Source organism: Polyodon spathula, chromosome 17 (genome assembly GCF_017654505.1).
Source record: "Polyodon spathula isolate WHYD16114869_AA chromosome 17, ASM1765450v1, whole genome shotgun sequence".
Classification (NCBI taxonomy): Eukaryota; Metazoa; Chordata; class Actinopteri; order Acipenseriformes; family Polyodontidae; genus Polyodon; species Polyodon spathula.
In genome coordinates this window covers 19,931,881-19,944,893 of record NC_054550.1, presented here as the reverse complement: position 1 = coordinate 19,944,893, position 13,013 = coordinate 19,931,881, and the positions used below count along the sequence as shown (strand labels likewise).

General features: G+C 40.8%; 1 protein-coding gene across 1 annotated transcript in view; it reads right to left on the bottom strand.

Moving 5' to 3' along the window:
- The window catches only part of LOC121330232 (ras-related protein Rab-15), a 37,165-nt gene extending 24,940 nt beyond the window's left edge, over positions 1-12,225 (bottom strand). The window contains exon 1 of the mRNA XM_041276581.1: positions 11,250-12,225. Coding sequence (XP_041132515.1) covers positions 11,250-11,373 — 124 coding nt within the window. The 5' untranslated portion in view covers positions 11,374-12,225. The remainder of the gene's footprint in view (positions 1-11,249) is intronic.
- Between the last annotated feature and the right edge of the window lie 788 nt (positions 12,226-13,013).

Genomic DNA, 13,013 nt, shown 5'->3' with positions numbered 1-13,013 from the left:
CAGCTGTAGGGTTTACAGATACACAGTAGTTTGTGTACAGTGGGTTTTTATTCTTTTCCACTTACACATTGTGCACATGTAGTGTCATCCATAATAATGATGTAGTGCAGGGGTGGCAAAAGTTGGACTTTCCACTCCTAGTCTTTGTGCTAACCCTGCTCTGAATCGTTTCATTAAACCCAATTAATTCTCCATCAAGACGCTAAAGTAGTTCATTATGTAATGTTATCTGTTAAACCTGGAGTGGAGTGACCCTCCAGGACCGTGATTAGACACTCTCATTGCAGTGCATCATGAAACGGTAGCAGCACTCTAAGAGGGTTTCTCATCAAGGCTGATTGGATACACATTCACAACATGTTACATTTTAAACTTGTAAATATTTAGGAAATTAAACAGAAACTAACAATCATAATTGTTAGCACCCTTTGACGCTGTACTACATAAAAAAAACGCTATAAAAATACTGGCACTTCCTTACAACATGACACTGCGCTTTTAAAAACATGTTAAATGTGTGTTTTCTTTACTGCTTCATTTAACCTTTTCTTTCTCTCCTTCCCTGTGTGCCCCCCCCCCCCCCCCCCCCCTGTTTTTATTTCCTATTTGTTTCCTTCTGTACAGGGCTGCTCTGCACACTATCTCACCAGCTGTGGTGTGAATCATTACATTTCTCTTGAATCGGCTTCATTACAGACAAGCATGGCTGGATTACATCTGAGGTATCTATAAAAAGCTGGATGGATGCATATTGAAAACCCAGGAGAGCCGAGAGATGTGCAATTCCAAGAAGAAAAGCTTTTGTTAAAACAATACAGTTTAATAATAAACCCGCTGTGTTGATGCTGAGCAATAGAACTGCCATCAAAAGTACCATATTGCCCTACATACAGAAACTATACAGATCTCTTTGAAATCACGAAATACATGCTTTTACCTTATTGGTATTACCGTATTGCTTTTTGTCTTATTTTAAGAAGAAAATTATATTTTACAAACACAAACAATATTAACAAATTTAGTGAGGAAGGGGTTTTGAGTAGGATAAAAAAGCCCCACTTGCAGTCTTTCTACACCCCTAAAAACAAATAAGATTTCTGGGTATCACTGCATTAGGCTTGAGCATTATAAATGCATATTTTTATTCAATGATACCAAGTTAGTGAGTAAGGGGTCTGAGTGGGATAAAAGGAGAAATAAATGTAGCTGCCCCAGTCATTCGGTTTCAAGGCTGCTGACACCAAAATTCTGACCGCTAATGTGTATTGAGGCATCAATGCCTGCCATCATTACCTGACAGATAATTGACACTGGTGACAGTTAGGTGTCCCAAGCTGATGACTAAGGCACTTAATGAAAGACAATAATGTCCTGGTAATGACTGCTGTGAAGGATATTAATGTTGTTATCAACCGAAAAAATAGTTCTCTGTATAAAGACATTTTTAAAATGTATTTCTCGGTTATATTTTGGAATGATTTGCTTGGGCTGGTTGAAACGTATGTTGCTTTTGTTAGACGCCACCTACACGTGGGATAATGACCACTCTACTTAGATTCTGATTAGCTGAGACCGTTTGCGAGGTTTATGATAACGCAACAGATTTCAGTACAGTGCACCCAAGTTATTTCACAATCGATAATTGATTAGGTTAATTCATGGTTAGGCCATGTCAATGCTAATACAGTGCTCCCCATTTATAAGGCGGCACTTTATATTGCGGGAACAGCTTATAAGTGGTACAGTCATGCCTCCCATTTTCCCCATAATGCCATTACATTAACACTAGTATTCTTGTTATAAGGTGGAACACAAAACAGCACAATCTCTTAAATATGGATCTTGACTACAGCACAGCACTGTATGCACTATACTTTGCTTCACTAATAAGAACCTGTGGGAGGGTAGTGGGCGGTGCTTAGGGAAGGACCAGAAATGACAGCACACAGGAGCCAAAAGTGACGTTTAGCCCTGGAGCCCTGTACCAACAATGGTATCTGAGCAGGACTGCAGAAAACAAATAAGAAAACTACCTGGAATACCAGCAATTGTAAACTCAGGTTTCAAAGAAAAACATTGCGGTTACAAAAACAACAAAGGAAGCACAGGGTTTCTCCATGCTGCTGCAGTGGGTTTCCTCTCACCTCCTCTTGGCTCCCTTCCAATCAATAAAGAATAGCCCTAGGTTTTTTCCACCACTGTAATCCACCAGTGTTTTCCAAATCTTCAGGATTCTGTGAATTACAGCAGGTTTGTAAAAGCAAAACAGCAAACCACAGCGTGTTTCTTCCGTGTTTTTAGTTCAGGACAGGGAGACCGAATGGCAAAACCATGCTGCCTAAATAGTGCCGAATCATGCCCCTGCAATCAGCCAATGGACGAGCATAGCACAGCTGATTGCAATGATTGGACTTGGAGGCCGCATGGTTCCGTCTTGAGCCAAGATGTCCATCCGATTTGAGACTTCTGGTCTGGTCAGAGTTCAGCCTCCTGACCCAATCACAGTCAGACCTATACAATGCTGTTGGTGGTCGGGAGAGTGAATTACAACATGGACTTGTTTTAATCCTATCACACACACACACACACACACACACACACACACACACCCCCCAAAGTGGAGCCGTAGGGACACTCGGCCAACTCTAACTCCCCCAATTGAGCCCCCTCCCATTTTGATGCTCCTTACCCGAACGATGTTTAACAGTGAAGTTAAATGGTTGCAGCACCAGATTCCAGCGAGTAATCCAGCGTTAGTGTCCCTCATCATGTTTAGCCACTTAAGAAGGAGCATGATCTGTGACAAGAGTAAAGGAATGTACCAGGAGATAATATCTAAGAGAGTTTGTGGCCAATTTAATGGCCAGGCACTCCTTCTCAATAACGGAGTACTTGTGCTCCCATAAGAACATAAGAACATAAGAAAGTTTACAAACGAGAGGAGGCCATTCGGCCCATCTTGCTCGTTTGGTTGTTAGTAGCTTATTGATCCCAAAATCTCATCAAGCAGCTTCTTGAAGGATCCCAGGGTGTCAGCTTCAACAACATTACTGGGGAGTTGATTCCAGACCCTCACAATTCTCTGTGTAAAAAAGTGTCTCCTATTTTCTGTTCTGAATGCCCCTTTTTCTAAACTCCATTTGTGACCCCTGGTCCTTGTTTCTTTTTTCATGTTGAAAAAGTCCCTTGGGTCGACACTGTCAATACCTTTTAGAATTTTGAATGCTTGAATTAGGTCGCCACGTAGTCTTCTTTGTTCAAGACTGAACAGATTCAATTCTTTTAGCCTGTCTGCATATGACATGCCTTTTAAGCCCGGAATAATTCTGGTCGCTCTTCTTTGCACTCTTTCTAGAGCAGCAATATCTTTTTTATAGCGAGGTGACCAGAACTGCACACAATATTCAAGATGAGGTCTTACAAGTGCATTGTACAGTTTTAACATTACTTCCCTTGATTTAAATTCAACACTTTTCACAATGTATCCGAGTATCTTGTTAGCCTTTTTTATAGCTTCCCCACATTGCCTAGATGAAGACATTTCTGAGTCAACAAAAACTCCTAGGTCTTTTTCATAGATTCCTTCTCCAATTTCAATATCTCCCATATGATATTTATAATGTACATTTTTATTTCCTGCGTGCAGTACCTTACACTTTTCTCTATTAAATGTCATTTGCCATGTATCTGCCCAGTTCTGAATCTTGTCTAGATCATTTTGAATGACCTTTGCTGCTGCAACAGTGTTTGCCACTCCTCCTACTTTTGTGTCGTCTGCAAATTTAACAAGTTTGCTTACTATACCAGAATCTAAATCATTAATGTAGATTAGGAATAGCAGAGGACCTAATACTGATCCCTGTGGTACACCGCTGGTTACCACACTCCATTCTGAGGTTTTTCCTCTAATCAGTACTTTCTGTTTTCTACATGTTAACCACTCCCTAATCCATGTACATGTGTTTCCTTGAATCCCAACTGCGTTCAGTTTGAGAATTAATCTTTTGTGCGGGACTTTGTCAAAAGCTTTCTGGAAATCTAAATAAACCATGTCATATGCTTTGCAATTATCCATTATCGATGTTGCATCCTCAAAAAAATCAAGCAAGTTAGTTAGGCACGATCTCCCTTTCCTAAAACCATGTTGACTGTCTCCCAGTACCCTGTTACCATATAGGTAATTTTCCATTTTGGCTCTTATTATAGTTTCCATAAGTTTGCATATAATAGAAGTCAGGCTTACTGGTCTGTAGTTACCTGGTAACCTGGTTACCTGGTTCATGCTATAGCCAAGATATTGGGTCTCTTGTTTACCAAACGCGCATTTACCCAGGTTGACTGTTAGCCCCGCCTCCCTCAAAGACTGCAGGACAGCCGCCAATCTATCAAAATGCTCCTTACAGGTAGAGCTAAAAATAACCACGTCATCAATATACACCACTGCATACTGATGGGGGGAACATAACATCCTTTCCATCAGTCTCTGGAAGGTAGAGCATGGTCTTGAAATGGAATAAGCTATCCGGGGTAGCAACTGCGGTTTTCTCATTGGAGCTGGGTGTTAGCGGGATCTGCCAATATCCCTTCGTCAGGTCCAGGGTCGATAAGTACCTCGCCTTACCCAGTCTGTTGAGGAGCTCATCCACTTGAGGCATGGGGTACGCATCGAACTTGGAGATAGTGTTCACCTTTCTAAAGTCCATGCAGAAACGAGTGGAGCTGTCCTTTTTAGAAACCATTACCATGGGATTCCACCAATCGCTCTGGGAAGCCTGCACTGCTCCCAGCTCGAGTATACTGTCTACTTACTAGCGCATTACACCCCGCCGACTTTCTGGGACCTGGTAAGGCCTCTGACGCACCTGAACACCTGGTGAAGTAATAATGGCATGTTGAATAATGTCAGTTCTATCGAGCAACTCAGAAAAAAACGTAATTGAACTCCTCAATTAATTGGCCCAGCTCCTGTTTCTGATGGGGGAAGTAACCGTTTCCCCATCGAAATCTTAGTTGTTTGGCAATAAACATTTGCAATAAACAGGGCTTCTCTGTCTCTCAAGTGTTTTTACAAATTTACATGATAAATTTGGAGTGGTTTTCAGTGGTTGAGCTGTCTGATTTCATAATTGACCCGCCCTATAGCCCAAACCACCTCATTAGGCCCCTGCCACTTGGCAAACAACTTATATTCGGATGTGGGAAGGAGTAGCAGTACCTTATCTCCAGGTCGAAAACTCTGAATTTGTGCTTTTTGATTGTACCGCTGCTGATGATGCTGAGCATTGTGCAGGTTCTCTTGAGCCAAACGACCAACTAATTCTAAGCAATCCTGTAGTAGTAGTACGTATTTGACTAAGTTTTTAAAAGTAGAAGTTTGGTCCTCCCACCCTTCTCGCACAAGATCGAGAATGCCTCTGGGTTGTCTCCTGTACAGCAGCTCTAACATGGGAGAACTGCGTTGAACTCTGTAGTACCTCTCTCACTGCGAATATCAGGGAGGGGAGGAGTTTTGCCAAATGTTTTTGTTCCTAGTTCACAATTCGCCTCAGCATCTGCTTCAGGGTCTGATTGACCCTTTCCATCTGTCTGCGGATGGTACACAGAAGTCCTGATGGGAAGGAATTTCAAAATTCTGTGCACTTCTTTGAGGGTATCAGACATGAAGTTGGTTCCCTGAACTGTCAGAATCTCTTTGGGCACCCCTACTCTAGCAATAATCTTAACTAGTTCTTTAGCAATGGCGACAGCAGTAGTGGAGCACAGTGGCACTGCCTCTGGATATTGAGTAGCATATTCCACCATTACTAGAATGTGTGTATATCCAGAGTCGGCGGGATGTACTCAGCCCACTACGTCCATTGCTATGCGATCGAAGGGAGTACAAACTAGGGGCAGTGGGACCAGCGAGGCCAGGCAAACCCGCCCCGTTGCTACACTCTGGCAATCGGGACACTCCACAACATATGTACTCACATCCACATGGAGTTCCATCCAATAAAACCAATCCAATATTTGTTCCAGGGTCTTTTTCCACCCCAGGTGGCCAGAAAAGGGAATATCATGTGCCAACCATATGACGTCCTGGCGGAAAGACCTCTAAACTAATAATTGGGTTACAGGCTGCCTGTGGTCGAGTCTTGGGATACCCCATACAGCAAATGCCCTGTCACGAAGTGAGAAAATGTGAGCGGTCCCTCAACAGACCAAACCTGCCCCCGGATCTGCACCAGAGTGGGGTCGTTACTTTGCTCCCACTCTAGGTCCACACCCTGGTCCCAGAATTGCGGTATGCCGAGTGGGGCCTCAGTAGCTTCCACTCTAGGAGTCAGTAACCCACTCCAGCTGGTCACACTGAACACCCAGCCCCTTCTGTATTTGTCTGATAGGCAAAGCAGATTCTCCCACCAATCCCCAGCCTTGTCTCATTAATGCCCCCTCAAGTTTTACGGGGCCAGAACCTGGAATTAAATATGTCAGCCTGCAATGGAAAGATCCAGCCAATTGGATCCCCTGTTGAGACTACCCCTTCTACAGGGGGTGGCCATGCTGCATTGACCCTAACTTCCATATAGTAAGGCCAATCTTGACCCAAAATTATTGGGTACGGCACCTTTTTGGAGACGACCACGACTATGCGACACCTCCGACTTTCCACAGTCATTCTAACTTTAGTGGTAGGATATATCTTGGTTTCTCCATGAATGCACGAGATGGCCACAGACCGCTGGGACTGCTGGGGCTGGAAGGGTTCCACCCGAAACAGTACGTCCTCGAAGGCCTCCGCCAGCTCAACGGCCTTGTCCATCGTCTCAGGGCTGTAGCAAGCGACCCAGACTCGAGTCTTCAGTTCCAACACCACCAGGAACTGGTCGACCCCCACAGAGTTTAATATAGCATGTTTTAGATTCTTACATATTGCTATAGAAGGAAGCAAAGGAATGGTGGCACGCTTCACTAATTTAATTGGCACATGTGTTGAATGATGTGCAGTAGAACAATAGTGCACTAGTCAGGTAGGCAAAAAACTGCACTGTTCTCCAACTGTAGCCATTAATTTGAGAAAAGACAATATGTTTTACTATTTTTGTACAGTTGGATTTTGGTGTCTAACCAAAGTTATATCAGAGCTTTAGTTTCTCACACTGTCCATGTAATTAGGGTTACCAGATTTGCAGAGTTACCAGATTCGTTGATGCCATATCAACTCCAAAGTCATAAAAAAAAAATAGTATATAATAGTCCATCTATACACCATACTCCACACTGTTAAGGGAAAAAAAAGTTTTTATTGAGAAAAAAATATATATATTAAAAACACAAAACTGAAAGATCATAATTGGACAAGTCTTCATCCACCTGAGTTAATACTTACTGGAAGCACCTTTGGCAGCAATTACAGCTATAAGTCTGTTGGGATAGGTCTCTACCAACTTTGTACACCTAGATTTGGCAATATTTAACCATTCTTCTTTACAAAACTGTATAAGCTCTGTCAAGTTCCTTGGGAGCGTTGATGGACAGCAATCTTCAAGGTCATGCCATAAGTTTTCGAATGGATTTAGGTCGGGCCTCTGACTGGGCCACTCGAGGACATTTACCTTTTTGTTCCTTAGCCACTGCAGTGTAGCTTTGGCTGTGTGCTTGGGTCATTGTCATGCTGAAAGGTGAACTTCCATCCAAGTTTCAGATTTCGTGCAGAAGGCAGCATGTTTTCCTCAAGGACTTCTCTGTACTTTGCTACATTCATTTTCTCTTCTATCCTGACAAATACCCCAGTCCGTGTCGATGAAAAACATCCCATAACATGATGCTGCCACCACCATGCTTCAAACTGGGGATGGTGTTCTTTGGGTGATGTGCTGTGTTGGGTTTGCACCTAAACATACCACTCTGCATTTAGGCCAAAAAGTTCCATTTTAGTTTTGTCAGACCACAAAACTTTTTGCCACATGGCTACAGAATCTCCTGTGTGTTTTTTTGCATATTTCAAAACAGGATTAAAGGTGGGCCTTCTTGAGTAATGGCTTCCTTCTTTCCACCCTACCATACCGTCCAGATTTGTGAAGTGCTTGATATTGTTGTCACATGCACACTTTGATCAGTCTTGGCCATAAAAGCCTGTAGCTCTTGCAAAGTTGCCATTGGGCTCTTGGTAGCCTCTCTGATCAGTCTCCATCTTGCTCGGTCATCCAGTTTGGAGGGACGGCCTGATCTAGGCAGGGTCTTGGTGGTGTCATACACCTTCCACTTTTTAATAATCGTCTTGACAGTGTTCCAAGGGATATTCAAGGCCTTTGATATTTTTTTATACCCATCCCCTGATCTGTGCCTTTCAACAACTTTGTACCAGAGTTCTTCTGAAATGGTCTTGGTGTTCATGCTTGAGTCTTTGCTTCGAAATGCACTACCCAGCAGAGGGAACCTACAGTAACTGCTGAATTTATCCTGAAATCATGTGAATCACTACAATTTAACACAGACGGAGGCCACTTAACCTGGTGAGCGATTTTGAAGGCGATTGGTTACATCTGAGCTAATTTAGGATTGCTATTACAAGGGGGGTGGACACGTACCCAACCAAGCTATTTCAGTTTTTACTTTGAATTAATTTTCTACAAATTTCTAGAAAAATTTTTTCACTTGGAAGTTGTGGGGTAGGATGTGTAGATACATTTAAAAAATATATATTTTAATGCATTTTAATTCCAGGCTATAAGGCTACAAAAGGTAAAAATTTTGAAAGGGGGTGTAGACTTTCTATAGGCACTGTAAGTTTCCCAAGACCGAAGCAAAGAAAAATTGGCATAACAACACAGTCCAGCAAAGAAGATGGCAGGGTGTTTCATGATGTATAAAGTCAGATCTTGAAACAGTTTTTTTTGTAGTAGTGTGCATAAAACAGCATGTTCAACAGTTAATTGTAACAGACATCTAATGACTTCTATGAATACCTTTATGGTATTTGAATATTTTATTAATGCATAGCTTATTAAACTAACTTAAAATAATGGCTGCATAAGAAAGAACATGGATTTGAAAGCCTTGGTTAACACTCCTCTGAACCTCATCCAGCTGAACTGGAACACGTGACAAACTGTGAGAAACGCTTTTAAAAACATTGACCCCAGACAAATGCAGCTCAGTATCTCTCGCTCTGTGTTTCACTACAGAAAGTACTGCAGCACGAGAAATTGTTCTGATAATATTATTATTGGAGGGGGAGGGGGTGAAAACATGATGCTAGAAATGACCTAACCCAGACAGAATGTAATATAAGTAGGAGGAGATGCTATGACTGATTCACATTGATTCTTTGTACTTCTAAATCTGGATTGTGGACAGACATATAAAGTGGATATATATATATATATATATATATATATATATATATATATATATATATATATATATATATATATATAGAGAGAGAGAGAGAGAGAGAGAGAGAGAGAGAGAGAGAGAGAGAGAGAGAGAGATAGATAGATAGATAGATGATATAGATAGATAGATAGATAAATAGATCTGTATTATAATAGCTATAAAAATGCGTTTGCTGAATGATTAAGAAGTAGTTTCATTGCAATTGTCTAGCTGCAATCAGATCCCGTGACCTACAGCACAGGAAGGATTTGAAATGTTTTTTTGTTCTATACAAAATGAAGGGACAGTGATAGTTACTTATGCTAATATAAACAGAAGTAACTTTTTTCCCCACACCCACACACACAGAACCCTGCCTGTTTGCACCCCTCACACTCCACAGCTAAATATACACAGATCCCTACAGACCCATTGGTGATGGACATCAGACCCAATTTGCTGGAGGTAAATTGGGGGTGTTAATCTCGGGGGTGTTAATCCATTCAGTATTTCATGCAGTCCACAAAGAGGCAGGAAGATGATCTTGAAGACGCAATGAGAACTTGATCGATTGGACTGAGATTCAGGGTTGGTGGGTGCCATGGAAGTTTACCAAGCTATTTTTGTACAGTTCTGGTAGGCTGGGTGGATGTCTCTTGAAAGAAGCTATTGACATCAGGTTACAGCATTGTTGAGAGGGATAAAGTTACTTTAGTAAACTGCAGCATTCATTACGTCTTCCAGAGAAATCAAAGGTACACCAACATACCCCACACCAGGGCAATGCCAAATTTAACCAGGTAGACAGGTCCTAATTAAATGCCCAATAATTGTTAGTTTACAAATATCTGGACTAACAGATGTTAGAACTCTCCTTAAAACAGACTCAAGTTAATTATATTTCTGTGTAAAAATGAAATATGTATGATACTCTGGCTTGAACTATTATGCATTTGCCAGATAAGTTAAACTGTTTGAACAGGCTACTGTATGAACGCGCAAAGGGTTATTTGATGGTATATAGAACTTAACAAAAACTAAAATATGCAGCAATTCGCGAGTCTGTTTTTATATAGCATCCAACCAAACTATCACATCACAAGAACACATAATGTTATCAAGTATGAACGCACTAGTGTCTCCCAGTTTACAGTAGCAAATGCCGATGACACTGATAAAACTATAGTATACCATAGCTGCACGTATAGAACTCACATTATGAAATATCTAAGTATTCCTAAATTCCAGATACCATAATCTGAATAACGTTTATATTTATCCAATATATATTCTATATATATATATATATATATATATATATATATATATATATATATATATTATTATATATAATAAACAATATATGAAACAATTTGTGTATAGATGACTGAAAAATAGACTCTAACTGACTTTTTTTATTGTTATTTCTATCCGCGTCCAAAAGGAAAATTCCAATGTTTATCTTGTGTATTATTGGATTTTCACAAAAAACTATATCGGTTGTCTGTTGTCCTTTTGATGCGGTGTTTGTTGAGCTACAAATAACTAAAAACTCGATGTTTATTTTTGTTGTATGACTACAGATTACATGTCTATACAATATATATAATATATATATATATATATAGATATATATATATATATAATATATATATATATATATATATTATATTATATAATAACTCTTCTCCTGAGAGAGAGAGAGAGAGAGAGAGAGAGAGAGAGAGATAAGTTAAATTTTAAAACACATTTTTATTTGCTAGAGCAGTACGATAGCCGTAGGCCATAATTATATCAATGTATGTAGTGTAGTAATATTACGCCCTTATCAGCGCAACCTTATGAATTCGGGAAAAGGTGCGTGGATGGAGAAAAAAGTGCAGCCTTACCTATTGTAGAAATATGCGAAGAGTGGAATTCATTGTCTGTGAATCTGCACAGCAAACACGTTTTCCCAACCCCAGAGTCACCAAGCAGGAGCAGTCTGAATAAAACATCATACTGCTTTGCCATGATCAGCTGCGGAACCCTAAAGGATTGTTAACTCTGCAATGAAGCGCTAATTGCAGCTAATATAACATCTCCCATGTTTGCCTGATGAAGACTGGAAGCCGCTCACTGCATGGTTTCTCAAAACTGCTTGGGTTGCTCGTCGGTGTGTTCTAATCATACTGTGGTTTTCTCTCTTTAAAGCTGAAGGGAGGATCCTCCAGCGTTGTTTCACTGTGAGGCTGCTCGTTGGAAACAAGAAATGTAGGGAGCTGTTGTCAACATCGGTGCATGCAACGCATGAGGTGGGTGGAGTGAAGGGGAGAAGAAGCAACCTGACATCAAACGGGTTCAGTATCTGTACTTGTCGTTTTCTTCCCCATTCTTTTGATGCAGAAGTTGCCGTTGGTGTTCCCTCTCTCAGGTCAAATAGCTTTTTCGCCATGTAGTAAATAAACACTAATATGGTAATTTCGTTATGTCTCACTACATGTGATCCTAGTATGAAAATCGCTCGATATAAATATGGTATCATCTTTACTGCTTGGACTGTTCTTCTGGAGGCATTGTTTTTAGAGTGATACCCTGCTGAAATGAACAGCTAAGTTGCGAATTGGAAAAAACATCCGCTGGCATTTTACTGGGCAGCCAGTAGGTAAATAACACAAGGTTTACAGCATTCAAAATGAACTTTACATTAAAGAGGTTTTTAATGGACTTGTTTATTCTTGGACCAGTTTAACCAGCTCCTCACCCAGCACCAAGTCTCCTGAACCATCATGACCAGCTGAAAAGCAGTAAATCGTCAGCTGACCAGCATATACCAGCGCAGCTCACTGCTGGGGCTTTCCTCCGGACTAATACGGCTATTGTACTGTGTAGAATGGGGCAAGTACTGGTGGATCTGCCGGTCCAACTGAGTTTCACACAATATCTTCTGAAGGCATATTTGGACTAACTTGCTTCTGTTCATTCCCTTGCTGAAAGCAGTCGTGGTGACCCTGTTATGTGAGTGTACTCTTCCACAGGATGCTCAATGAAAACAATAGAAACACCTGACATAACATTGTCAACAGGGTGTAGGGCTATCATGGGCAGCCGGGACAGCTCTGATTCGATGTGACGAGTCTACAAGTTGTTTACATTGGGGTGGAGTGATACAAGGCCTTTTTCTCAACAATTCCCGCCTTTATTTACTTGTGTGTCTCCATTGGAGGAAAGGGAAAGGGGCAGTGAAAGACATTGCTTCCTGTATACTGTTTTTAAATGTAATTTCTGTCATGCTTCCTGTGTTTAGAGCTGTGTTTAAAATGGCAGTTTCCTGTTTGTTGTTATCACACCATGTGGAAATAAAAATGCTAATAACCTTTTTTTTTTAATTTTTATTTTGTTTCAACAACTGTAAAGAGCTTGTAGATGTCACTTGTAACCTCTTACTGCTGCAGGTGGTACTGTTTGTTTTATGGAGTAGCAAGTGATTTCAACAGGAGGTGAATGCTGTGTCCTGCACAACTTCAGACAAACATTAGCGAATGTAAATAAACTAATCTGTCAAAAATGTCTGCTTTTTAATTTTTTTCTATAATCCAGATATCTCAAGGGAAACTGATAGATAAACCTATATCTAGCCATTTGATTCTGCTATATTTTAGTGGAGCTTTTCT